This window comes from Pan troglodytes, chromosome 8 (genome assembly GCF_028858775.2).
Source record: "Pan troglodytes isolate AG18354 chromosome 8, NHGRI_mPanTro3-v2.0_pri, whole genome shotgun sequence".
Taxonomy (NCBI): Eukaryota; Metazoa; Chordata; class Mammalia; order Primates; family Hominidae; genus Pan; species Pan troglodytes.
The window spans coordinates 127,659,288-127,672,396 of NC_072406.2; the positions used below are offsets into that span (position 1 = coordinate 127,659,288).

Here is a 13,109-nt window from a genome sequence, read left to right on the forward strand (position 1 = left end):
AATTACTTGCTTTTTTTTCCAGCATTTTTTGTGCTTATTGTTTGTTTGTTTGTTTGTTTTTTACTTCTGTTGGAAGCATTTTAAAATTTCTGTACAGTAAAATTCCTTTTGCGGGGAGTACAGTTGTGTGAGTTTTAACACATGCATCATTTATTATAATTACCACCTCTCCCAGGATACAGAACAATGCCAAAGCCCCAGTGAATACCTCATAGAGCCTTCTTTGCAGTCAGACTTTCTCCCCACCCATACATGCTGGCAACCATTGACCTGATCTCTGTTCTCACAGTTTTGCCTTTTCCAGAATGTCATTCAAATGGCTTCTTTCCCTTAGTCTACTGCATTTAAGATTCATCCAAGGTGCTTTTTTGTATCAATTGTCCATTTCATTTCATTGCTAAGTAGTATTTCATTATATGGATATATCACACTTTGTTTATCCATTCACCCATTGAGAGGTATGGATTGTTACAGTTTTTGGTGCTTATAAATAATGCTGCTGTGATCAACATACATACAAGTTTTACACAAACATAAGTTTTCACTTCTCTAGCATAAATACCAGAAAGTAGGGTTGCTGGGTCATAGGGTGGATGTATATTCATCCTTATAATAACTGCCACTGTTTTTCAGAGTGACTGTACAATTTTGTGCTGCGACCAGCAAAGCTCAGGGTTCCAGTTGTTGCACATTCTTACCAGTGTTTGGTCCTGTCAACATTTTTTATTTTAGCCATTCTGATAAATGTGTAGTGGTATCTTGTGGTAATTTTAACTTGCATTTCCTTAATGGCTAATGACGTTGAGTATCTTTTCATGTGCTTATTAGTTACACTTTCATTTTCTTTGGTGAAGTATTTTTCAAATCTTTTGCCTATTTTTAATTGCTTTTTAGTTTAGCTCTTTATTTTTGAATATTGAATGTTTTTTGTATATTCTGGATACAACTCTTTTGCCAGATGTGATTTGCAAATATTTTCCCTTAGTCTTTGAATTGTCTTTTCATTCTCTTAACAGTATCTTTTATGGAGTGAAAAGTTTTAGTTTTTATAAAATTCAATTTAATGCATTTTTTTAAAAACTTGATTATGCTTTTGATGTCATATCCAAGGACTCTCCCTAACTCAAGTTAACATAGATTTCTTTCTAGCAGTTTTATACAGTCAATGCACTACATAACATTTTGGTCTATGACAGACCACATATATGATGGTACTTATAAGATTATATTGCTATATGTTTACTGTACCTTTTCTATGTTTAGATACACAAAAACCATTGTGTTATAATTACCTACAGTATTCAATACAGTAACATGCTATATAGGTTTGTACCCTAGTAACAATAGGCTATACCAATCGCTTTCATGTGTAGTAGGGTATACCATCAGTGTTTGTTTAAGCACCCTCTGTGATGTTTGCACAGGGATGAAATTTGTCTAATGATGCATTTCTTAGAACATATCCCCATTAGTAAGTGACACGACTGTATTTTTACATTGTACCTTTAGATCTGTGATCCATTTCAGTTATTTTTTGTTTATGTTGAGGTGTAATTCAATGCTGATTATTTCACATGTGGATATCCTGTTGTTACACCATGATTTGTTATAAAGACTAGCCTTTCCATTTTGAAATGCTTTTGCAACTTTGTCAAACATTCACCATAGGGTTCCAGTTCCAGGTAAGATTGTGTAAACACACATCTCTTTTTCTCTAAGTGAACTCAACCATGAAACCTGGACAAAATTCATGGGCAGCTATTTGGTATATGATGTCAGCAGGCAGAGCAGAGAAGCACACCAGAATTCAAAGTACTGGTGAACCATCTAGAAGTTTGCCATTTTTCCCCTTTAGTGCCCCCTGACCTGAAGTCAATGCAATTTGAAACTTGGAAGTAACTACTATAGTTTGGACAGGGTAAAGTCCTCTAGTTCTGGCCCATGATGTGGAAAAGGGAACTCTTAAGCTCAGAGAGAATGAGGGAGACCTCCCTCCCATTTTTTCTCTTTTTCCTGAATTCACTCACCCATACCCCAGGCAGTCTGAAGCAGGAACATGGGCAGCAGCAAAATGGCTCACAGCGGGAAGCTGTAAGAACCACAATCCCAAGGGAAGGGAATATTCCTCTAATCATAGTGGAGCTCTGGCTACAGAGAGCCAAGATAAACCCTGTCGATTTCCTTCTTGTCTGTCCTCCCAGCTCAAAACATGGTACAATAGGAAAAGTGTGTAGTTTCTGACCACATGATGGAAAAGTAGAGCCCACAAATCCAGAAAGGACCTAGGAGATAATGGAGATAGAAAAGCCTTCCCATCAAATGTTATGGGGTGGGGGGAGGGGGAGGGCTAGCATTAGGAGATATGCCTAATGTAAATGATGAGTTAATGAGTGCAGCACACCAACATGGCACACGTATACATATGTAACAAACCTGCACATTGTGCACATTTACCCTAGAACTTAAAGTATAATAATAATAAATAAATAAATAAATAAATAAATAAAGTGCTTTATAAACTTCTGGGATCTCCCCTGAGCTGCCTGTGTGCTGATCTGATCCTAATTAACATTATCATACGAAATAATTGGAGAAATGAGCTCATAGGTAGAACTCTGCTTTGGGCCCAGACTGAACAGTGGGTAGCCCTCCCATTGCACAGACTCAAGAAGCACTTCAAAAGCTTTGGATGCATTGTGACCATAGCCTCCAGATGGATAAAACAAAATATCTCTCTAGAGAATATCAACATTATCTATAAATAATACCTCAATCCCTTTGTAAAGTCAAGGTAGCACAAGAGAGATGGATTAAAGGGTACAGTGGAGGCCGGGCATGGTGGCTCACACCTGTAATCCCAGCACTTTGGGAGGCTAAGGCAGGTGGATCACGAGGTCAGGAGTTCAAGACCAGCCTGGCCAAAATAGTGAAACCCCGTCTCTACTAAAAATACAAAAATTAGTCAGGAGTGGTAGCACGCGCCTATAATCCTAGCTACTTGGGAGGCTGAGGCAGAATTGCTTGAACCCAGGAGGCAGAGGTTGCAGTGAACTAAGATCATGCCATTGCACTCCAGCCTGGGCAACAAGAGCAAAACTCCATCTAAAAAAAAAAAAGGGGGGGGGAAACAGGGCTCTAATGGAAGTAGTCATTCTTAAGTTTAATTACCAAGTCAAGGACTATCTCTCAATGTTTAGTGCTTTAAGAAAACTTTGATCAGGTACTAGATCTATTACCTATGCATATGAGAAAGGTGACATTTGATCCCTGCTTTGAATATAAAATAAATTCTAGGAGGAAAGGTAAAAACAATGAAACATCTAGAAGGTAATGTAGGAATTATTCTTCCTAACATTAGAATATAGAATGGATTCTTAAACAGGACACATAAAATACTATAACAAAATTAGACTACAAAAAACCTAACACTTTTTCTTATCAAAAGACACCATTAACATTATGACGAGTCAAGTCACACAGTAGTACGAAATATTTGCAAACTGTATAAAAGCCAAAGGCCTTATATTCACACTATGTAACTCATATAAATCAATTAAGAATAGTCTGATAACTCCTTTCTCCAAAAATGACAAGAGACTGACATACACTTCACAAAAGAAGACATCCAAGTGTCCAACAAAATATGCAAGAGTGCTCAACTTAATTTTTATCTGGGAATTCAAATTAAAACCACAATGTAATACCATTATATACCTTCTACAGTGGATAAAAAGAAAAAGACAAATAATACCAAATGTTGGAGAGGATGCAGAACTATTAATACTTTTAGTACACTAGAAATTGATGTAATGGCTTTGAAAACAAGTTGACATTATATTCTAAAGTTGAATTTACATATACTCCATGGCCCAACAATTCCATGTCATCAAAGTCATGTGTACCATATTTATAGAAGCATGTTTTACATGCCCCAAACTGGGAATAATCAAAATACCCAAAAATAATAGAATAGAAAAATATACTCATATAATGTGGAGCAATGGGAAAATAAAACGATTGCCAAAGGATCAAAATAGGTAACATGAACATAGTGTTGAATGATAGAGACAGAAACAAAAAAAAATACTATAGTGTTATATTTGTAAAAAATTTAGCAATAGACAAGACTGAAGTATGGCATTAAAAATAAATGTGATAGTTCCTTTTGAGAAGGAGAGAATGAATTAAGTTCTGTTTCTTCAAGCTGGTGGTTTCAAGGGTATATTGTCTTTGTGATAATTTATTGAGCTATATACTTAGGGTTTCTCTATTGTGTTACACATTAATGATTTAGGAAAGGTTTTCAAAATAATTAAAATTTTCGTCCTAACTATATGGTTTTAAAAGATGTGCTTCAAAAAACATTTAATGTAGGAAGAAACACTGTATACATTGTCCTTTGTCACTTTTTGTTGCAAGTTTGGAAGAATAAGGTATTATCCAAGTAGGCTACTTGTAATAGGACTTACCCAGGAAGATTTTCCTTATTAGATATTAGTCTTTCTAATATGCCATCAGATGAGGCTTGAGACTACTCCATTTTCTGTAGAGTTTTAGGAAAAAATTTAAGAGTGACTAAAGATGCTCTGTAGCCTCAAAATCTGTTACAGAACCGTGGCAGGGAGGTTAATTTAGGTACTGTTCTATAAATTTTTCATAAATGATATCTAGTAGATTTTATTCTTTCCCAGCCTTCATTTAACTCCCTCCACGTGGCTGTGTAGCAAACCATCCAATTTAAATGGGATTTGTCTCTCACTAGCTTCATGATTGTGCCAATGCCATTTATTGCATCATCAATGTTTGGTAAGGAGTGGGCATGTATAATAGTGTATTATACAAGCCTTGTAACTGCTGCGTTCATTTTTGTTCCTAAGAATTAAACAAGCCTGAAAATAAAGTTGGTGCGTAGTGTTATGCGTAGTCCAGAGAATCATAAGAAAATGTAGCTAGGACCCTGATCAGACCAAACCTGGAACTTTTCTTCCTTCGGACTTTGGGAAGTGTCTTAGTCTGCTTGGGCTGCCATAACAAAATAACACAGACTAAGTGGGTTAAACAATAGAAATGTATTATCTCCCAGTTCCAGAGGGTAGACAGTTCAAGATCAGGGTACCAGTTGTTGGTTTCTGGTAAAACCTGTCTTCCTGACTCTGCAAATGGCTGCCTTCACACTGTGTACTCACATGGCCTTTCCTCCATGCATGCAGGAAGAGAGGGAGAGTATGCAAGTTCTTTGGTGTCTCTCCTTTAAGGACATTAATTATATCAGATCAGAATCCCATGTTTATTAACTTCATTTAAACCTAATTATGTCCTAAAGGCCCTGTCTCCAAATACAGCCACACTGGGGGTTAGGGCTTTAACATATGAATTTGAGAACACAATTCAATTCATACCAGAGAGTGTAAACTTCATGTAGATCTCTTCTTTATACCAGTTTTAGTTAGGTTTTCTGTTACTTGCATTTGAAATAATCTTAACTAATAGTGCTCCTAAGGTACAGTAACTCTTGCTTAACAACCCTCAGAAGTTTGACCAATTTATTCTATGAGTGTATTATTTACCACATTCAGCCACTGGGCTTTTGATTTTTCATCTTTTTCAAACTGATGACTTGAACATATAAGCAATTTTTTCTTTTTAATATTCATATTTTTATTGCATTTTAAGTTAGAAGTGTATTCTGTTAATATGTTAGTTTGTAAGAAAAAATCCTTTAAATGTCATGAAGGTATAAAATTGAAAGATATTTTGTGGAATAACAGTTATTAGGAGGTAAATTTCTTCATTTCAACACAATTTCCCAGTTTCTAACATTTTTCAGTGACATATAATAATATGCCCAAACCATCTTTTAAAATATGTACTTAAGACTTGACATTTATGATCAGTTAACCTCAAATTGCTATAAAATAGCGACAATATTATCTCTTTTTACAATTGGCCAACTAGATTACCACCAGTGGGTATTTATTTGTCACTAGCAACCTGCATTACAATGTAACCTTATAGCACACTATGTTACTTATATTGAATTCTTTTAATTTTCCCTAAATGAGATTACCTAATAAGTTCCATTTTTTTACATTAAGAATCCTTTCAAAATGACCATTTTATGAATAATAAGATCAAATTATCGAAATATCTCTCCCTAAGTTTTTATGCTTCCCTTTTTTATTCCTGTAGCTGATGTACTTGCTTTTTAATGTTTGTTTTCTTTCTTTCTTTCTTTGTTCTTTTTACTACCTATTTCCTTTGGGTGGATTGTACTGAGGGGTGTTGAACCTTTCAGATCTTTTGATATTATTATCGTACAGCATACTTTTTTTTGAAAAAGAAAGCCCAATTATTCCCCCATCAATATCTATATCATGGAGCATAAAAGCTTTTGCATAATGTGATAGGAAAAGAAGACCTGAAGGAAAGCAGTAGATACTTATTTTTCTCTGACAAATTTGCCACAATACCAAATTAAAACATACTAATGTTCAATGATACCCATTAAACCCTTTGATTTAAGAGATAGAGAAAAGCTAACTAGAATACAAAAACCTACAAATATGTCACTTAACATAATAAAAGTTTACAATGCTTCTGTGTCACATCAAGTCCAGTGGGCAAAAAAGGAGCCAGTGGAAGGTGTAGTAGGCTGTTCTTGCAATGCTATAAAAAATATCTGAGTCTGGATAAATTATAAAGAAAAGAGGTTTAATTGGCTCACGGTTCTGCAGGCTTTACAGGAAGGATGGTGCTGGCATCTGCTCAACTTCTAGAGCAGCCTCAGGAAGTTTACAATCATGGTAGAAGGTGAAGGAGGGGCAGGCTTGTCACATGGCGAAAGCAGGAACAAGCAAGAGAGTTAGGGAAGGAGAAGTGCCACACATTTTTAAATGACCAGATCTTAGGAGAACTCACTCACTATGTGAAGTCAGCATCAAGCCACGAAGGATCTTTTCCCCTGACCCGAATACCAGGCCCCACCTCCAACACTGGGATTACAATTCAACCTGAGATTTGAGTCGGGACAAATATCCAAACTATATCAGAAGGGATAGCATGGAATAAGGGACACTGCTTCACATGGTCATTTAAGAAATTCAGATGATGGAAATTCTGTCATTCTTCAGGTGTCCAAGATTGTCAATAAACATGGAGACTCTCTACTAGTCACCAAAGGAAGAATATAACTTTTTAACTATGCTGAATAAATATGACAAATATTTATTGTTTGTTTGTTTGTTTTGCTTTTTAGCAAAGCAAGTGTTCTTAAACTGTTTTTTGTTTGTATGTATATTTTTTAAGAGAACTGTCACTTTTGTTTGCAATGTAATTTATTAGAAATCAAGAACATTTATAAAGTATTACCCTATATAAGGATAATAATGCCAAATGAGACATTCAGTATTAGAAAAAATGATGTTATTCAAATCAATTTAAAAACCAATTTAGGGAGGCTGAGGCAGGAGAATGGCGTGAACCCGGGAGGCGGAGCTTGCACTGAGCCAAGATCACGCCACTGCACTCTAGCCTGGGTGACAGAGTGAGACTCTGTCTCAAAAAAAAAAAAAAAATCATTTATTTAGCAAAAATGTATTGACACCTACTATCTCCCAAGTAGTAACATATATTTTACTGGATTTTTGATATTTACTGCAGATTATGAGAATATTATTTTAAAAATATTTTCTTACACTGTTTATTGATTTTAGTAGCCAAGTTTCTACATCACGTTAGCTCTTTTACTGCTAACCTAATAGGAATTACCATAGAAAGCATCTGACACAAACCCTTAGAGTGTATAACTCCTTGTTTCAAGAAAGTGAGATTATGAAAATTGTATATTTTATGCTGTCCTTGTACATCATTACAAAAACGATACTCAGTTGAGTCATAAAGTTTAGATAAGAAAGAATTTAAGCTCCTCATGAGAAATTCAACTAGTATTCCCGTCTCAAACTGAATCTTTATTATGTAACTCTTAAGGAAGAGGAATGTTGTGAATTATTAATCATATAAAAATACATTTTGGTATTTAAGTTGTATCTACTGAATATAAGTAACTTTTCTATATACACTATTATTTACTATGACAGATATTCTGAAAGAAACTGTTGACAGGATCTGGTATCTGGATGTAAGGGATGATATAATTGAAATGTAAATTGTTTTTAACATTTTAGCTGGAAAGTAATGGTGAAACAGAGAAGTCAGGGGAAAGGGAAGAACTTGCAGTTTAATACTTTGAACCTTAGACAGTTTACTTCAACTCTCTGTGACTTAGCTTTCTCGTGTTTTAAATGAATACATGACAGTATACTTGATCTATCACCTGTAATTTTAGGAATTAAAGAGGTAATTCATGTAAAACACTCAGCATAGTGCTTGGTACGTATTACTCAATAGATGTTAGTTGCTTTTCTAATCATGAACATTATTAATGGTTCAGCTTGGACATGGTAGGTTTGAGGTGATATTAATATTTGTATCACAATTCTTAAGGGTATGATGGTCTGACTGAAATTCAGAAAAATGAACCCTCAGATCATATCTAAAGTGTCCATTCTCAGTACCATATTTTAAGAGTTACATTGGCCAGGCGCGGTGGCTCACGCCTGTAATCCCAGCACTTTGGGAGGCTGAGGAGGGCAGATCATGAGGTCAGGAGATCGAGACCATCCTGGCCAACATGGTGTAACCCCGTCTCTACTAAAAATACAAAACAAATTAAGTGGGCGTGGTGGTGCACATCTGTAGTCCCAGCTACTCAGGAGGCTGAGGCAGGAGAGTTGCTTGAACCCGGGAGGCAGAGGCTGCAGTGAGGCTGAGATCACCCCACTGCACTCCAGCCTGGGCAACAGAGTGAGACTCTGTCTCAAAAAAAAAAAAAAAGTTACACTATTATTCCAGGTATAACAAGAGAAGTATAACCACTATGATAATTCAGACTAGAGAAGGGTTCCTCAACCTTGGCAATATTAGCATTCTGGGCTGGGAAAATGCTGTTGGAAGGGCGACCTATATATTGTATGATATTTAAGTGACATCCCACTAGATGCCTGTCAAGTGGTGAAACCCAAAAATGTCTCTAGATACACTGCCAGATATCGCCTGGAGAACAAAAACATTCCTGGTTGAGAAACACTGTACTTGAGGCAATCTTGCATACAAGAAAACCTGTATATTCTTTAAATATATAAAGAAGTTTTAGCATACAGCAGACTGATTTTGTTTAACCTAGAAGGCAGACACAGCACTGGTTGATAAAAGTTAGAATATTGGCCAGGTGTGGTGGCTCACGCCTATAATTTCAGCACTTTGGAAGGCCGAGGCCGGCAGATCACCTGAGGTCTGAGTTCGAGGCCAGCCTGGCCAACATGGTGAAACCCCATCTCTACTAAAAATACAAAAAAATTAGCCGAGGTGGTGGTGTGCACCTGTAATCCTAGCTACTCAGGAGGCCGAGGTGGGAGAATTGCTGAAATCTGGGAGGCAGGGGTTGCAGTGAGCCAAGATTGTGCCACTACACTTCAGCCTGGGTGACAGAGTGAGACTCCATCTCAAAAAAAAAAAAAAAAATATATATATATATATATATATATATATATATATTTTTTTTTTTTTCAAAATTTGAATTAACTAGAAATAGAATGCACTAACTTGTCAGTCAGCAACTTCTCAGCTACAGTGAGTATTTAATTAGGTGCTGGATCACTATCAGAGCTGTACTGGGAATTTCCTTCCTGGGAGGGACTTGAAACTAAGAAATCTTTTATATCCCTTTCAAGGATAAGATGCTCTCATTTTGACAGGTGTAAAGATGCAGATTTGGAAATCATTTAAATTGAGGTCATAGTTGAAATCAGGAAAATAACTGAGCTTTCTCTTTGAGGGCAAGAGAAAAGAAGAGCACAATTGCATGAAGTGAATTTTAAGGAATGTTCGTAATTTAAAAGAGGGAATTTGGAATGTAACCTATATTCATTTAACCTGTATTAGGTTAGGAAGTATTAAGGAAAACAAAACAAAACAAAACGAAATGAAAGAAAGTATTCAGGAGAGAGTTTTAAAGAATGAATGATTGGTATTGTCAATTGAGAAGTTAAAGTCTGATAATAGAGAAAGCACCAGTTTATACAATTTCTAGAAAATCACGGTGACTTTCTGTTGAAAGCAAATTCTGAGAAAAGTGTCCCCTAAAATATTGAATATTACATAAAGGGTGCTATGTTAAAAATCACTTCTATAGTTGGAAAGGTTAGTATCACTGACTTTTTAAAAAATAGATTTCCTTTGATTCTGGAGGTGGGATTAGAGAATGGATATGGAAACAGAGTGATTATAGGATGGATAGTGGGCACACTTAGAGCTGCCAGCATATGGAAAGGAAAAAAGTTGGAGGCTTAAGTAGCTGGATTTGTATTTTGGTACTACGACTTACTCCGTGTGGGACTATAAGCAATTAACTTCAAAATCTCTGAGGACTGGATTCCTCTTTTCTCAAATAAGAATAGTATATACTATCTTGAAGGATTTCTAAGACTAAATCCAATCATCGATGTGACGTACTAGCACAGCATCTGGAATGTGTGCAGCACTCAATGGATAGATGTTAAAAGTGACATTGTTATCGTTGTCATTGAAGGATATTCTAAGGTCTTCTGCTTCAAATGAGGCATAGGCAAGGAGAAAAAATATATTGAAGACTTGACAAGAGTGGAAAGTGTCAAAAATTGCCACTGCTTATGAGTGACTTAAGTGATGAACACAATGATTAAGGATGAGAACCAGGTTTTTCTTGTAATGTCCAGTGACCAGTGAATTTGTAGTGTCCCAGGTCTGTTCACTTCTGGGTCTTCTTATAGCATAATCTATGACCACAGAGCAAAGAAAGGGAAAATAAACAGTGATACAGGGTTGAGATTGATTAATGAGATTCATGTAAATCTCTGTCATTTTGAGATTTGTCAGGCTTGAGTTACTTCTAACAAAGTACCCTGCATTATCATAGTTTATTGCATATAGTACCTAATATATTAGACCACATGTATGAACATTGTAACTGACTTATTTCTTAAAGTAAACATTAGCATATGCCAGGGTTTCTCAGCCTCTGTACTACTGACATTTTGTATTGCTGATCCTTTGCTGTTGGGGACAGTCTTGTGCATTGTAGAATTCTTGCAACACCCCTGCACTCGTCTCCCAGTTCTGACAAACAAAAATGTCTCCAGACATTGCCAAATGATTGCCAAAAGGGTTGGGAACCAAAGGTTATTTTGGTTATTTAATATGTTCATACATAAAGGTTATTTAATATGTTCATATATAATATGTTCAGATGTAATTTCATATGTTCATATATAAAGGTTATTTAATATGTTCATATGTAAAATAGTGATAAAAATAATATAAATGTACATGTGTGACGTTTGGATTTATAAAATTTCCATATTTTATGACTCATAATAGCAATTCTAGATAGATTTTGGTTGTGATTTCTGTTGCTTCATAAGACCAATATAATTATAAATTTACATTCCTTCTGACAGAGAAAATTCTAAATATTGACCATAATCTATAGCAAGAAATATAAATATTTTTTCTACCTGTACATTTTGGTTTTGAGAGAACATTTTAAGCATTGGAAATTTATCATATTTTTGATTGTTTACCTAGACAAAGTTGTTACTTATATATATATATGTATTTGAGTCTTTCATGTACTGTTTTTTCATTACATAGTTCAAATAAGTTTTGAGCAAAAATTATTTGTGTTTTATTTTCCAGTTGTTTCCTATCCTTATTGCTGGTGGCTGCTGTGGTATGGAAGATCAAACAGACTTGTTGGGCTTCTCGACGGAGAGAGGTATCAGTAATATTATTTAATCTTTTGTTTAAAGATTTAAGCAAATATATGAATCTCTATTGTCTGTTAATTACCATGCTCTCTTGGAATGCAGAGTTTCAAATCATTTTTACATACTAATATTCAAAAATCACTCTAGTATTTTTTAAGCTGTAGAGCAAACTTTATCACTGTAATTTTAAGTTAGTATTTGTAAAAGCATTGGTTTGTTGCAAACAGTTTCTAAAAATGGTATTGGAATTTATAGTGAATACAATTATTATGTTTAAATAATTTTGTAATATATTTAACTTAGGTATTTAGTTATGCTATAAAGACATACTTTATTTTTCATAAGTGTCTGTTGAAATTTAAAATTCTGAGTGATAAATATTTATTTTTGGTTTTTGAAAAATATTTTATCTCCTAGAAATTTATTATAACATTCTTTTTTTGGGAATCAAGTCTTTTCCATTTTTTGATTATCTAATAATCCAACTCTGTTTAAAGAGCACATCCATTGGATAAATTTCTGTATTAGAATTAGTTATTTTTCCTCATAATCCTAAAATTGATGAAAACAATAATATTCTTACAAAATAACAACTGATTATATAAATTGTGTATATTTGTTAATCGAAAGGAACGAAGAAACAAAATCATCTGAGGAGCAAAAGTATGCAGTAGATTTATTGTTCATACCTCATTTATTCAAAAAGCTAGTTTCTGTTTTTATCAGTATTCTTTTATTATAATGTATTCTATTGTATTAATCTTAATATTTTATTTGCTATTGCATTTCTCCATATATTTTTATATGGATGGTTTTTGTAACAATATAAAACAACAGTATAATTGCTTACCTTCTTTTTTCCACATAAAAAATATAATATTTAAAGACATGTAAAAATAATCCAGAGTGTTCTAAGCTATAGAATTAGTGAGTGATATGGGTTCTTCTTAGTCTATTTTTAAGTACCCATCAAAGATCAGTACTATCTATAATATATTTGCAAACTGGAGTCCCTCCCTGCCTTCAAATAAATCATTCATCTTAATACTCTCTGCCTCTCTGATTTTCTGTTTATGGCCAGTGCAACATCAGTGAGGGTTTACTTGGAATGACTGTATGTTAAAAAGTAATCCTATGGAAAAAGAGCTTATTAAATATAAATATATAACTATTAGGCAGGAAGTGGAATTCTCTGCAGAGGTAAACAATCTTCTAGACATGTTAGATGATCTATTACAGTAAAATTAT

General features: G+C 34.6%; 1 protein-coding gene across 10 annotated transcripts in view; it reads left to right on the forward strand.

Moving 5' to 3' along the window:
* Window positions 1–13,109, forward strand: part of ATRNL1 (attractin like 1) — an 853,639-nt gene that overhangs the window by 441,497 nt on the left and 399,033 nt on the right. For all 10 annotated transcript variants that reach the window (XR_010147020.1, XM_016919435.4, XM_016919433.4 and 7 more), the window contains one exon: window positions 11,791–11,869. Coding sequence is in view for 9 of the 10 variants with exons in the window: in XM_016919435.4 (XP_016774924.3) it covers window positions 11,791–11,869 (79 nt within the window). In the remaining variant the exon portion in view is untranslated. The remainder of the gene's footprint in view (window positions 1–11,790; window positions 11,870–13,109) is intronic.